The sequence below is a fragment of the Theobroma umbraticum genome, unplaced genomic scaffold (genome assembly GCF_002168275.2).
Source record: "Theobroma umbraticum cultivar Fairchild unplaced genomic scaffold, ASM216827v3 scaffold_4.1, whole genome shotgun sequence".
Classification (NCBI taxonomy): domain Eukaryota; kingdom Viridiplantae; phylum Streptophyta; class Magnoliopsida; order Malvales; family Malvaceae; genus Theobroma; species Theobroma umbraticum.
Genome location: NW_018397258.1, coordinates 8,797,778 through 8,813,641, shown reverse-complemented (window position 1 = coordinate 8,813,641; position 15,864 = coordinate 8,797,778). Strand labels below are relative to the sequence as shown.

At 34.7% G+C, this 15,864-nt stretch overlaps 2 protein-coding genes across 3 annotated transcripts; both read right to left on the bottom strand.

Annotated features, from left to right (window-relative positions):
• Positions 1-2,436: 2,436 nt before the first annotated feature.
• LOC110413898 (cytochrome oxidase complex assembly protein) lies at positions 2,437-5,927 on the bottom strand. Of its 2 annotated transcripts, none has more exons than XM_021424914.2 (4): positions 5,752-5,927; positions 5,218-5,352; positions 3,392-3,579; positions 2,437-3,101 (listed from the first exon to the last, which is right to left on the bottom strand). In XM_021424914.2, the coding sequence occupies exons 1-4, from the start codon at positions 5,808-5,810 to the stop codon at positions 2,917-2,919; spliced, it is 567 nt and encodes a 188-aa protein (XP_021280589.1). In that variant the 5' UTR covers positions 5,811-5,927; the 3' UTR covers positions 2,437-2,916. The 2 variants fall into 2 exon arrangements, with proteins under 2 accessions (XP_021280589.1, XP_021280590.1); XM_021424915.2 differs by having other exon boundaries at positions 5,797-5,912.
• Positions 5,928-6,078: 151 nt separating this feature from the next.
• On the bottom strand, positions 6,079-10,637 carry LOC110413897 (hypothetical protein At1g04090-like). The gene is made up of 2 exons (XM_021424913.1): positions 10,230-10,637; positions 6,079-8,463 (listed from the first exon to the last, which is right to left on the bottom strand). Exons 1-2 carry the CDS (start codon positions 10,330-10,332, stop codon positions 6,860-6,862), a joined length of 1,707 nt encoding a protein of 568 aa, XP_021280588.1. The 5' UTR covers positions 10,333-10,637; the 3' UTR covers positions 6,079-6,859.
• Between the last annotated feature and the right edge of the window lie 5,227 nt (positions 10,638-15,864).

The following is a 15,864-nucleotide window of genomic DNA, read 5'->3' as shown; positions in this document are numbered from 1 at the left end:
ACCATGTGAAACATGCAAAGGACACTGTGATACAAACCCTGAGGCATTCTCTTTACACATGTACATATGCAAGGAAAAAAACCAGCAAAAGACTATGGAACTCAACCTCACTTCAAACCTTGGCACAAACTATGACTAAAGAAGGCCAAGAGAGTTGTGTTTTGTGGCCAATGCATACCTGTTACTAGGATCACTTTTTTATTCCGATCCATTTACTAATCTCTTTCTCAACATTGCCCTTATTGGTATAAGAAGGAATAGTCATCATAGACTTTGCTTAACCTTAAATAGCCATACAAAATAATAGCTCTTCATTAATCACACCACATTTTCACCCCAATTTTGTGTTTTTTTTAATCAAATTACCTAAAACATTAAAGCATGTATTCTACTTGCTTAAATTACTTGCATTTATTTTGATGTAAAATAAAACTCAAGTAGCCCAAACAAAAATTGTTCATAAATATAAAATTGCAATTTGATATGTGAATATTCAAGTCAATGGATGTATTTCTTAGTAAAATAGTTGAGTTAAATCTCTTTTTCTCAATAAAAGAAATAGAAACATAATGCTTGAAAAAATTATTAAATTTTTTAAGAAAATTTAAATAAATCATTATTATTTTATTATGTTTAATTTAATTTTTATATTTTTATTTTAAACCAAATAGGTATTTATAATTAAAAGTTAACCAATGACCATTTGTCAAAATATCTTTTATTATTTTATACTGACGTAAAACTAATGTAGTACTGAGACGACGTTGTCATGAAAAGTAAGTATCAAAATATCATATTAATATGTCACATCATTATCTATTGTACTATATCAATGCGTCAAGTGATATTTTGCTTAACAATAGTTAATCAATCATTAATTGTAAATATTTATTTAATTAAAATTAAAAAAATAATAACTTGATGAATGATAATAAAAAAATTATTTAAAATTTTCAAAATAATTTATTGATTTATTTAGATACTAAATGTAAAAATAATCACATTTGAGCGCCTATAAGATAAAAATTTTAAATATTTTAAAGAAATAACTGTACAATCTATTGTATCGGAAAGAATAAATTCCTTATTCAAAGGTTTTAATTTTTTTATTTTTAAAATCAATAAAGATTATATTATATACCCAAGAAATGCACATCTCATATCGCGAGAAATGAACAAGAGAATACTGTAGAGTAGAGTCCGTGGATGGGCATCGAGAAGATGGGGCCATGTCCTACAGGCACCTAACGACAAGCCGACAAGGTGGGACCAAACATCAGATGGCTCGACACGTTGGAAGCGTGGGAGCCCACCCCGCATTTGTCACAAGTAAGGGACCACACCGAAAAAGGCGCAACCCCGAGAAGCTCAAACTCAAAGCAAAGCACACGGGTTTTGAATGAAAAATACGGTGACAGCTCAACAAAGGCATAGACCACATCAAACGTCCATAGGTACATTTGTTTCTTTTTATAAACCAGGTTTGAGTTCCGATTAATAGAAGGTTTTCAGGTCCGAAAATAACATAAAAATAAGGATTAAAAATCGAACACTGGTTTTTCTTCTGATTGAAGTCAATAGTTTTTGTCTGATATTGACGGCGTACGGTCGTGTCGGGAGGCCAGGAGACAGGGTCCACGCTTGCCTACATTTTCATTTTACTTTTTATGTTTAATCGACGGTTCGAAAGGGTGGGACCCGGGGGGGAAAATGGAGGAGAGGAGTTACGGCAGCCATGATTGAATACATTCGAATCATTATATGTTTCCACGCCTTTCCTGCTGGTTCTCTGCCACGTGACAGCTTTAATTCTCTGATTCTGACACCTGTCTTGGGTTTGGTATTTGTTCGCATCCGATTTAATAGGGAAGCGAGGGCGGTTTTCTGTCATTTTGGAAATTAATATGAATGGGTAATTTATGTTCACAAATCAACAGATATGGTCCCTAATTATGACAAAATTTTGGTAATTACAAATATTAATATATGGACAAAATAAATATCTAGCTCTACATATTAAATTAATACTCATTCTGTTTCATTTTTTTTTTCATTTGATTTTTATGAAATTTAAAACAAAACTTTTGATTTTATTATATTTTATATAAAAAAATTATTTTTCATACAATTGAAAATCATAAAAAAATATGAAAATTAAGTATTAAAAAACAGCTCAATTTTGAAACTTCCAATAAAAAAATCAACAAAATAAAATAAGATTGGATATTTCCTCTACAACTACAAGGAGCATTTACATTTATTTATATTTAACCTTTTTTTTAAAAAAAAATCATGTCATATATTCTTAATTCAATTTTATATTAGATCATGATTAACTTGCATAGAATTTAAAATAAGGGATAATCCATACCCACCATTTTGTTTTATTTTATTATATTTTAATGATTCTCTGAGAGAAGCCAAATGTTCTCAATAGAAAGAAAAGAGAGAATTTATTACAGAGGGTAACACTTACTGCATTCAAACATTACTTATATAAGCTTCCCAGAAAATGAAAAATGGAGGAATATGGGCACTCGCATATATAGTTTAAAAAATGGATTTTCATATTCAAATATCACAAGGGTTTCAACACTTAGCCTTTCAGGGTTGTGTGACCCTGTCACTGCCACTGCACCTTCAACAGACAAATGAATGCCTCTCAAAAGATGGTGATTCCTCACAAAAGAATGTTATTGAATTCTACCTGTCTGAAGATGAAAATCAATTGGTCTTTCTCTTAGCATATTTTATATGCTACAAAAAGATTGCCAAAATTTTAACAAATTTTATTTTTTCCAGGGACACGAGATATGAATGTCTTTCATATGATATCGCATCAACTGATACCAGCATGAGAAATAGAGGGGACTCCGAAGGGAAGAAAAAAGTTCACTACTTCCTTGCTATTGGTTCTCATTTCTTCTCAGATTGCTGAGGCCTGCATTCAGTGCATGCTATGCAGGCTGGAGAAGGGTTGTTTTCTGAGAGACTAATTCGTAACGTTTGCTGCTTCTCTTCATTTCCAGGAACATGAAGGAGAGCTTCCATGATTAGGATTTCCCAGTCCTGAGGCAGAATATAGGAATACCAATTATCATCTGTAAAACAACCCCATTTCAAAATGGCATCAGGTTCAAACAGAAGAGTATTCCAACTAACGAATTATTTGGACTAAGAGAGTTTAAGCTGACAATTTGCTCAGAAAAACACAAACTGCTAACAAAGCACTTTCCAGTTGGAAGCTATTTACAAGGCTTCCTCTAAGAATTTGAGTAAATCCAACTAGATTTGCAAGGCAACCAATAAATTAATGAGTGGGATTTGAGAGCTTGAACAAGAAAAAAACAACAGAAGATGTACTCAAGTTCACGAAGCAGATGATACTAACCTCCATTGCGAACTGCCTTCAATTGTAATACTCCAGTGCCTTGTGGTCCAGAGATGGGAAATGTGCAAGATACAGAATGTCTTTTATGAGCTACCGCAAGAGAAGCATTGTACCATTGTCCCTTCTCAATCGGCTCCCCAATAGCATCTATAATTGTCTGATTCTTACTGGCTTTCTCCATGGCCTTGCTGAAAAATTATTAGGCAAACGGAAAGCGGAGAATGAGAAGAAAATCTAATATAAGACATCAATTTAGTGATTGTTAATAATAAAACATGCACCATTTGAGGTTGCTAAACAAAGACAAAGAGGTGTCACACTAGGGAAAAAGGACTTTTTATTACTACAAAAAGAAAAAGGAATAAAGTCATTATTTCATTAGAAACTAGAAATAATAAGAAAATAGAAACTATCCTTTTGTCCCATCTCGTAACAATATCCCATGTACACCAAACCTATGTTGCAGGGGCTCAAGTACAACATTCTGTGGAACAAGGCCATATAACAAGAAGATAAGCAACAATACTATCTAATTTCAAGAATGTACTGATGCGATGTTCTGGAAAATAAAGTAATATAATTATATGCAGGCATCTCTCTCAAAGCCATCTGGATAGTTTCATCACTTAATTTAAGAGACAGAACAGCATTCAAGTACCTAAGCATTCAGCGTATATTTTCTGAGCCTACAATAAATCCAAGGTACACTTAATTTTGCAGGTGCACCATTGACACTTCCTTTCATATCATAAAATCAGTGTGATAAGAAACAAATGAATTTCCTCTCTTCTTCTGCTTACATCCAGCAGAGAATAAAAATTTAGCATGTTGAACACAATCCTCCATCATAAGTACATAAGTCATTTCTAATCCTCCATGCATTATGGAATAAATACCATCATCATTATACATCTCTGATTATTTCAACTTTATTCCAATAAGAAATTGAACTGAGAAATCTGACTCTTTTCGAGATCATGCAACCATAATATGACAGATTCTGCTAGTCTCAAGGACAAAATTTTGTATGAACTTAACATACAAGTCTATTGCTGCAAGTTATGGTTCACAACCTATGTTCAGTGTGGGAGTTCAAAACCTAAATGAGAATGCAGTTGAAGGAAATCCTGAGATATACCTCCATTCGTCAACTGATTCTCTGCCACAAATGACTCAACAGTGTATTAAGTTATCCAAAACTATATTGAAGAACCTCATAGGGAAAAAGCTTCAATAAATCAAGTCATCCACAATGAAGGAATAACAAGGTGTAACAAGAATAACAGAGGCTGTGTAAGGCTTAGAGTGTTGCTGTACCCAATTACTAGAAACAATGACTATTACAACATGCTGTCCTAAGACTTCTAAAATGTATTAATGTAAATAAATACTTAGGAGAAGTATGTAGGGCAAGTATACTCATAATTAGAAAAACACAAACACACACACACACGCCACCAGCACATATCATGAGAGTTTTTGCGCATCAGAACCCTAACGTGCACCATCAAGTTTTGCAGTTTCACAACAAAGATGGTATCAAGGGAGAAAACACAAGGCAAAATTAAAAAGCAAATGCAGTAACATCTCATCATGGCCACTAAAAGATCATCGATAGTTCTTGCAAGGATCAACTCTCACTGTAGCATTTCAAATTTGATTAATCTACATACTAAAATTACCACAACAGGAAGCACTAAACAAGAAAACATAGTGAAAGCAACATTGTTTCATGCTCAGCCAAATGCAACAATCTTGTTTTCCACCTTTGAAAAGGAAAAATCCTTAATAAACAAAATAGCAGTTCCAGATGCAATGGAACATACCTGCTACAACCATGGTAGATGGCGAGGTCATCAAGAGCACTCAAGGCGACACCACCCGTTACAGTAATCAAGACAAAAGACACAGCCTTACGAGCAAAAGACTTGCTCTTTTCTTCATTCACCGAATTTCCAGCGCTGCAGTCACAAATGATCAAGTTTAATTTATCTCTTGCATAAAATGTTAAGGTTACTCGAACAAAAAGTTCAACTTGTAAGGACAGAAAACCAGTGTGACAACACAAAATTCAAAAGGAACTATATGAACATTGAATTTCTAGTTAGTCTTGGATATGAAACTGAGACTAAAAAGCAACTTGGGCAAGCCGTTTATCAACAAACCAAAGTGTAAATAAATTAAAGTTCCTCGATTTTTCCCGTTTTGGGTACTCATGCAATTTCAATATCAGACAAAAACTCGATGAAGATTAATGGGTACTTAACATTAATGGCTAACTCAATCCAAAAAACGAAATGCTAAAACTTGAAACACAAAACGAAAGGAGGTGAGTGAAAAAGCCCAGGCAAAAAGGGTACCTTGAGACCTTTGAAGATGGAGAATTCTTGAAGAAAGAAACCAACCTTCTTGCCAACATATCCCTCTTTGTTATGCCCCAAAAAGCGGTCGGCAAAACCCTTCGCAAAAGCTTCTCCTTTGCTTCTGTTTCTGTTTTGGGTGCGACCGTGTGGAATGCTGCTTAGAGTCAACTCGAAGCTAGAGCTGGACTCGGTAGGGACTCAGAGAAGAAAGCTTGGGCTTCTGACTTGTCGTTTTTTGCTCAATGGGCTTATGAAAGTACTTGCAACAGGCTGAGTCAGGACCCAATCCTTGTTAATTGTCCACCAATTTTTCTTCGTAGGATTTTTGGCTTGGAGTTTTGACTCTTCATATCATTTAAGAAATTTGGCTGTTAGCACCTCTCATCCAATTCATTTGGCCAGTGACGGAGACACCACTGTTAATTCTAATTATATTTGCCTAGTTGATTAATCAAGCGCAGTATCAGATGAACCCAACTACCACGCAAAGAATAACTTGAAAGATAATTTCTCCCAATTACATGACATAAATCAACCCAATAAAAATGCTTCTCGACCCTAAGCTGTAACACTTTTTAAGGTTGAACCTATTCCAGAACGGGCTTCCCTCTATACACTGATACGAGAAAACAAAATAACATTTGCTGCAGTGTAGAAAGAAAAAGTAAAAACTATTAAGGCAAGAAAGAGGAAATCACTAGGAGCAATCCTGTAGAATTTCAAAGTCCATATTTATACTTTTCTCTGGCCTTTGTCGGCTATCATACAACAGTTGTAGATACATTTTGGAATAGTATTTTGGAACATTCTAATAATTCTATTTCTATGTGATTCAAACAAAATCTCCAGAACTCCAATCCATATCCATCATCATACTCAAAATACAGAAATCCACAGCAACCCGCAATCTCTTTCCTCCATCTGGATTACTAGTATTCGTAGAGAAGCCCTACACTATCCTCTCAAATACGTATAAAAGAAGACAAATATACAAAATCATAATACCTGCTATGAACATAATTTACTATTGGTTGTAGTGTGAGCGCAACAGCAGCAGCAGATGAATAACAACAATATTTCATCAAGGTTGGAGGCCACCACAAAACTAGCCTCTCTCATCGCCTACCCAATTGTTCTTCTCCTTAGGCCCAGTAGGGCCTTCCTCTCCATACAGCTCAACTGGAAGCTTATAAAAAATATTCTCCACTGAATATCGAAGCATCACTGGCAAAATATTAATAATTTTATCCAACTCAGTTCTAGAATCATAGACAATAGTTGGACCCCATTCTCTCATAAATTGCAGCCAGCCAGGCTCAGCAATAACCCCATCTCCGAGATACTCAGCTGCAACAAGTTCGTAATGAGTACTTGAGTCTATGTAGAAATTACTACTAACAGCATCGTTTCTAATACCAATTCCTAGTTTTGAAGAACCCTGAATGTAAGCTCCAGGGTGAGGATAGCTTGCATGTCCACTTTTTGATGAGTAAACAATAGCTTTATTCCCTTGTACGTACTCCAAATCAAAAGCATTCACCCATACACCACCACTGTGCTGAGAGAAGTATATGCTCCAGAGCTCTCCAGTAAAGTTGCAAATGCGGAGAGTAAAATGCTCCCAATCACCCACATGCTGTCCAATCTTGCTAAGTGCAATATTCATAATACCGATTTTAAGAGTTGCAGGTCCATTAAAGGGACAGAAAATCCACGCAGCAATATCAGTGAAAGTCCCACCAAGTGCTGGCTTCACATGAACATAAAGTTTAGCACTTCCCAAGTTCCCTAGTTTGACATTATTTTTCCTATCACCACTAGGCAAATCTATCCAAAATTCCCCATCATTTCTTCCGCCACTTGGTAGATTTGAGCCATTAACGTCAATGCACTCACCTTCCAAGGCCCCCTTTTTGAACAGAAGTACTCTATTGTTAAAAAACCATGAAACAGAAGATGGCAAGTAGATCTCATCAGGATGAAAGAAGACAGTTGGTCCATAGTGGTTGATCAGTGCATGAATCTGATCACAGTTTGGCATTGCATGTAGTGTAGGATCTGAATTTTTCAAGCATGCAATAAACAGTTCTTGCCCAGGTGTCCAAAAGCTACCACAAGAAAAAGTCCCCACAGAAACACCTCTCCCCAGCATCCCTCGATGAGAAGGTCTCGTGCTCCAAACTTTAAATGGAAATTCTGAAAATCTCATATGGGCATTAAGTATAACTTGATAATTTTCACATCTGTCTGTTAGGTCAGCTCGAACACATCTCACTTTATCTAACTTGGGTTTCTTAGGAGTGTTAGTGACCAGATAGCCCATGGACTTATAACCCTCGGGAGGCTGGGGCAACCAGAAAAAGCCACATCCTTCAAGACTTTCCTCACTCCTGTCATTTGAACTCCAAACTAAAGAATAATCAAGGGGCTCCCTAAGGGCTGGTGACGCAACACAGGCAGAGAAATGAGCAGCTTCTGATTCGAAAGGCTTTTCCCGAGTAACAAGAACATAACCTCTTAAAGGCTGGTCATTAGATTGACAATAGTGCCCAAGGCTATAAAATCCATCAGGTATTCCAACTGGTTCATAAAATGTCACACCCTTTTTCTTGTCCTGTAAGAGGTTGCTGCTCCAGATGAACTCAAATCTTGAGATTTTAACAACTTCAAGTGCTCCAAGATTTATTTTTCCAGAAGCAAATCCTTGACCTGAAAATGGAGGCAGGCAATTAAGACATTTACATGATAAATCAAATTCAAAAGGACAACAAAAGACTAAACCACATCAGCCCAAGTGAACTTTTGATTTGAAAAGCAAAAGTCTTCTAACATTTCATTTTATCAGCCTCTACTCTGCAGCATATAAACATCACATCAACACTGAAGTTTCAATAATGCACCCTAATATATGTAGCTGACATGCTAAAAGAAAGACAGTCAAGTCAAGAATGATGAAACAAAGAAATGCTACTCAAACATCAGAGGAAAGTCCAAAAATAATTGTGGAAAAACACTTGACATATCATATTTGTTTACTTTGAATGTAATAAAAAAAAAACAAAAAAAAGAAAAGCCACTGAAGGAACAATCATACAGTGAAGAATATTCTTTAAACAAAAGAAGACCATAATACAGGAGTGAAGAAGTCAGCAATATTTCATAGACAGACATAATTCATTCAAGCTTAGCTTATTAAAATATATATAAACAAAATAGAAAATAGAAGCAACAGATAAAGAGAAGGAAAAGAAAACAAAATAACAAATGAAACAGTTCTAGGAAATTAGATTTGCTTTTGTTCAACCACAATACGAAAGAATAATCATAGTACACTTTTGGTGGTCCTTTCAGCATAAGCTACAAAGAATTCATTGGCATATATGGATTTGTTTACGGCACCAAATCATCAAACATTCTTTATTTCTTGGCCAACTGTCCAACCATATTAGATGGACTTCCTACACTACACAGGTTTTATATCTCTGTTGTTTCTGTCACCAGCACTGCTTACTTTTTCTGCAGCAATTTTAAAGAGACTAGGAACCATTTATGATTTTCCCACCCTTGCTCAAAAAAGGGAAAGTTAAGGACTATTTCAGCCTCTCGGATACAAAGATCAGCAGGGGATTAGGAAGCAGAGTTCTATGGGGCTAAAATTTTTTCAAAACGGAGATCTTTCAAAGCTGTAATTCTCAAGATTTCTTGGTCCTTCAACTTATATCATTTGAAAGGAGAAGCATAATAGCATATGCCTGTATGGCAAGATTCCATCGCTGATGCCATTAGAGTTAAACTCAATTGCTTTTCAAATGTGGCAAATTAGCCAAACAGACTTCTTTGGTAGAGCTAGGTTCCAACTCTTAGCATGCAAATGGTTGTTGTTCATTGAGAAGTTTCTCTGACTTTGTCATTTGTTTAGGTATTTCAATCTTGTTGTTGGCTGTATTTTCCAGTTTCTGCTTCTACTTTTGCTGCTCCTTTTACGTACTATAGCACAGTTTCTCCAGCTTTCTTTTAAAAAAATCAAATCATTCAAGTATTACAGGGAAAAGAAAAACTTATAACTCAGCTCCAAACTATACTCAAATTCCGAAGTACAAGCTATGTTTTGCAATTCAGTCTATAAGGGTAAACAGTATACCACCTTTCCAGCATCCAACTGATCAAGAATGCCATCTACTCACTCATCAATTGGCATCTTTAACGAAACAAATGCAAGGGCCCCGTTGCAGGTCAAATTTCCTTTCTTTTTAGTTTTAATTTCTCCATTCTGGTAATAAGTAAAAAATCAATGCCCGAATCACCCATCAATCACAGAAAAATGTTACAACAACTCGAGCCCAGAAATCCAATCAACAAAAAAGAAACCCAAAAGGGATAAAAAAGAAGCGAAGTCATCAACAAAATAACTGGAAACAAAACAAAACTCGAAACTCAAAAACGCAAAACTGCTTTAGAAATGGAAAATTGAGTACCTTGAGGCCATTGGGGAAGCGGGGCTGGAAGCGAGAAGGTTTCAGGCTCAGAAGGCAACAACTGCTCCATTTTATTCCAGTAGAAACATTTGCACCCGAACATCTCTCTTTGGATCTCAACAAGCTCTGCAAACTGAAAATTTTTGATGATATTATGCTGCTGATGATGATGATCTCCAACCTGGGTGGCATTATTTGATAGATATTCCGAAGTTTCTTTAACATGAGAGATCGAATGTCAAATTTCGTGGGTCCCCGTTTTTTGTGATCTGCAACGCAATCAAAGTTTTGCACATAATTTCGGAGCATTATTAGAATTTGAACATGTGTCGGTGTCCCTGTTTGATTCAAACAGCAAATCATGTCTTCCCCCTTTCCAAGTCTACAGGCTTCTGACCTCTCTCTGCACTCTGGACCCACCAGCTCATTCGTCTTTTTAGTATATAATATATTCTATGTGGTTTTGCTTTTTCATTTTATTTTTTATTCAAATTTATATTTGTTTTATGATATTTAACATTTATTTATTTCAATTCAAACTATGCGATTAATCTTTGTATTTTATCAAAGCAATAGGTTTAATCCCTAAACAATAATTATTACATCATTCTTGGATGTTATGTTATCGAATTTAATATTACGCTAATATAGTCAACTATTATGCTAAGTGGAGAAATTTTAACACTATTAATGATAAGACTGTTATTGTCAATTTAAAAAAAAATAAAGATTCAATTTTAACAAATTATTGTATAAAGATTAAATTCATCATTTTAATAATGTACATTGCCTAAATGTATAATTTGATTTTTTTTATTAAAAGTAACACTTTTTCCTATTAAGTATTCACAAAGTTTTTTTAATTATGAAGTATTTGGTTAGCAAGAGAAATTTTGAGTAATGAATCTTAAATAATTTTATTATTTGATTTAATATGAGTATTTCAAAAAAAAAAAATCAATAGTCAATTCTAGATGATAATGTATACCCTATGCTTATTTAAGATGGCATGCAACTTTCACCAAATCATATAATCTAATTGATTCATATTTATTAGAAAATGATCATGTGCTCCACGCATCGACAACTTCTATCTTCTACTACAGTTGTTCATGTAATGACATCTTTTGCCACTATAGTGTCATGATTCAATTCCAGGCCATGACCGACATATAGACCCAATAGACAAAGCACATTAGGCCTAAGCAAACCTCTAGTTATATACTTGTCAAACCATTACCATTTTGTACATGATTGTGGACTTGTTTGGCTATATGCGCAACAACTTTAAAGTGGTATATACATATATTGATAAAGTGTATACCAAAGTACAGAACATCTGCATAAATCTCATTCCATTACCTACTTGTGGCTATATTAATACCCATGTTGAACATCTAAACTCAAACAAAATAGTTCATGAGTGCACAACGAGCATAAACAAAGTAACTCATCACTAGACAACTAGCATATACAAAATAACTTGTGACCACACAACAAAGTGACTTTGGGTGTGAGGTAACTATTAATTAATGCCATGGTACTATACCTATCAAAAGGTGGATATGAATAGACCTCCTCCAACTACAATCTAGCAATTTTCGAATCTAAAAACCAAAACATGAAATTTGAAAACAATGAGCATAAAACTAAGTGGAGGACATTAGAAGGGAACAAGTAATTATATAGTGGAAGATTTATAAAACAATGCCATTTCTTTGAAACCATGCACTTTTAGTTTTGAAACGAAATCTATGAATGCACTCGTGTAATCCAACATATAAACCAATTATTTCTAATGTTCTTGAATCATTTCCAAATGCAATTAGGATTGTACTCCAAGTGTGAAGGCATACTTGAGTTAAAATGACTTGAAAACACATGAATTCAGGGAAATTATACTCCTGGTATTGATACTCCCATTACAGGTATCGATACATGTTGCACAAAGTGACATCTCGAACCTTTTTGTCTTGAAAGTATTGATACCTTTGCTAGAGGTATCAATACTTTTGCTCCAAAGCACCCTTGGAGCCTATATTGAAGACAAGTATCGATATCTCGTGCAGGGGTATCGATACTTCATTCATAAATCTTCATTTGTAAGTCCAAAACCAACCTTTCAAGGTTAAAACTCTCAACTAAGACACTTTAGCATAAACTTCTATTAGAAACATTCTTTTTCAAGGCAATTAACATTACATAACATATTTGAAACTCATTCTACCCAAACTATCTTTTAAATCATTCCATAGATGCAAATAACATATCAGGCACACTTTCCTAGAGTTCGGTGGGCTTTAATTTTTGTCTATTACTTAGATGATTCATTAATTCTTTAATCTAGTGTTAAGCAGGTTTTGCAAGTTTGGCGAGGAATGAAAGGAGCACCTAAGTAGAGGATTTTGAGTTACTGCCATTATAATAATACTAAAGTAAGTATGAGAAAAAAGGAAAAAAAAAGAAAGAACAAAAAAGAAAGAAAAAGAAAAAAAAAAGAAACAGAAGAAAAAAAAAAGAGAAAAAGAAAAAAGAATAAATTGAAGAAATTAACCTAACAGTGAAGTCGTTGAGTTGTGAAAGCATATTTTCTAGTCGAGATGTGTGCAGGTTTTGGTGGTCGTTGTCTTGTTTCTTTTTTAATTTTTTGCTGATATTGACTATGATTGAGTGTTGGAATCTTTTGGGTTTGTATAGGTGGTAAAGGTTCTTCTTTGTTTGTTTTGCTTGCTTAAGTCTAACTTGGTGAGTCGATTCTCTTTGTTTGTGCTTTGCTGAGGAAAGGATTATAGTAGGAATGGAGAATCAGAGATGTTTTTTAGGAGTTCTTACTGATGTGGATTGGACTGTTTGTAACATTGTATTGAAAAGGAAGGGGTGTACAGGATCTAAGGGAGTGATCATACAATTTAGGATTAAGGATACGAGTCAAGACAACTTTGGGGACTTTTGAGAACAACCTATCATGAAAGGATATGAGAGGGAGCTTTCTGTTGCCATTTTTGGGCGTGGGGTGTTCTTCAGTACCGACTAGTGCCTTTTGAAAAAAAAAAAAAAAAAAGAGAAAAAAAGAAAATGGAGAAAACAAAAGAAAAAAATAGAAAGATGAAAAAAAAAAATAATTTAAATATTTTTGAATATATTTGAAATAAAGTGTTAACAGTGAGTTTTTTTAAATTATTTTTGTTGTGTTTTCCCTATTTCGAATTGTAATTACTTTTTTATTTATGGTGAATCAATATGGCTGATGGTGGGAAGGTAGGGAGGGGTAAGGAGGTTTTAAAGGGATTTATGAAGAGAGGTCCATATGGGTTTTTGGAAAAGGTGAAAGTGAAGGGATTTGTATGGTAAAGGAGAGGGCTTTGATATGGAAATGTGAACACTGGGGAAGGGATTGCTTGATGTAAAGACGTAGTTTCATTGTTTATGTTGGTGGAGGGGGGAGGGAGGGTGAAATGAGGGAGCATGAGTGAATGGCTGTAGAGTTATTGATCAAAATTCTTTTTGGAGGGTGGTGATTTGTCTTGGGTGTGGATGATGGTGTTTTCAGGCCTTATGTTGTGATCATGGCTTTCTAGCCCTATTTTGAAGTGCAATTGAAAGCTTAAACGTGGTTTCCTTGGTTTACTCTGTTTTTGTCTTGGCTGGGACTAGTTTGAGTTCCTTTGACTGATTGTCACTAAGCTTGTTTCTCGATTGCCGTGCTACTGCTTGCTGTCAATTCCAACTTCTTTTTCTCCTTTATGTCAAGAAATAGGCGTTTGATCGATGATCTTTTATCTTCATGGATGTCTCATTTTGTTGGTTTAGAGGTTCTAATGCATTTTGCTCAAATGATATATTGTTTGGCCTCTTTGACTGCTTCAGATTGATATATTGTATTCGCATACGCTTCGTTTTGTATTTCCTTTGTGTTTAGGGAAGTGCGAGCACTCTTAGTTTTTGAGTTTATTTGAAGGTCTTGTGTAAAATAGTTAAAGAACCTTTGAACAAACAATTTTTTGGCCAAGTGTGCAAGTTCTAATGCCATAAGGAGTCTTGAGCAGTTACAGCCTTAGACTAACAATGGCATTTATGGTTTTTGAGGCTAATAAATTCACCTTTCAAAAAAAAAATTAAACATTCAACACCTTTAGTAAGGCCACTAAAGAGATAACTAATCACTAAGTCTGATTCAATCAGTATGGATGAGAATCATAGGGGGGACAACACCACTGTCCCCACTTACCACCATCCTTGCTTACCATTCACAAGCGAGAAAATACCACCATCCTTGCTTACCACTCACAAGCGAGAAAATACCACCATTCTTGTGATGGTTACATTAAGGCGCATCTAGTCAAGGTACTCAAAGGTGGGACAACACAACCATCCCTGTGAGAGCTAGTCCTCCTAAAACATTCCATCTCATTCACATTTTCTATAACACAAAGCATATAACATGTAGCTCAACTATGTTATAACAATATCATAAATTTCAACACATCAAACTTTAACCTTTCATATGTGTCAACATACTTGAAATCCAGTAAAACATATTTTTGAAAAAAACTTTTTCCCTATACAATACATATATACATACGTACATGTGTGTGTGTGTGACATTACATATAACCATACTTTTAACATTTGGAAGCCAACATTACTTAAGCATCATGAGCACTATCATTCAATATATATCTTTAAACATTCATAATTTAAAATCATTTATTCAGGCTTTTTCTTGTATTAAAATACTTTGAATGCAAGTACATTCACTTGTATGCCACTTACACAATTCCAAGGCCACCTAGCCAAGCTCTTCTAGTTACCAACTTTTAAAGCTACAATGGAACCTAACACAACCAAGGTTCATAATCAAAATCTAACATTCTTTTAAAATTTGAAATTTAGCTAACAAACTAACAACTCCCAGTAATTCTTCCTCTAGATTTAAGTCTACCTTAACCTAGTTACATTTTCCATACCTATTTCCAACACTTGGGTTTAACTCATCAACTACCTCCAAACATAATTCATAACACTTTTTACTCAATTTCTAGCTTGAACTTACCTTGGTGAGCTTATCTTCTAAGATTTAAAAGGAAGACCCTAACACTTGAGAGAAAATGAAACTTTTCCTAAAAAAGAGAATTTAAGTTGAAAAACCATAATCTTGAAGGTTTTAAAGTTACGATTCTTATTTTAAATAAGTTATAAGCTTAAATCAAAGTGAAACTAGGCAATGTGTGAAAAGGGTGGAAAAAAGGGGAAAAAGGGTTTGGGAGTCGATGAGGGAGAAAGAGAAAATGAAGTACCAAAACCATGGCCCCTCTTTTATACTTGTTGAAATTCATGCCTCAAGTATCGATACTTCTAACATAAGTATCGATACTTATCACATAAAATACTTTCTCAAGGCATTCAAAGTATTAAGTATTAATCCTTCTTTTTGAGGTATGGATACTTATTACACAGAATGTTCCTCAAGGCAGTTTGAAGAACAAGAATCAATAACTTTCTTATAGTTATTGATATTTTCTTCCCAGATTCTTCTTATTCATCCAAAACTCATCCATTTGGTTCCTTATTTATCCTCACACTTCCAAATAAGTCTGAGGTCTTCCAATTAAGGCTTCGAAGGTAGTTTTTCAAG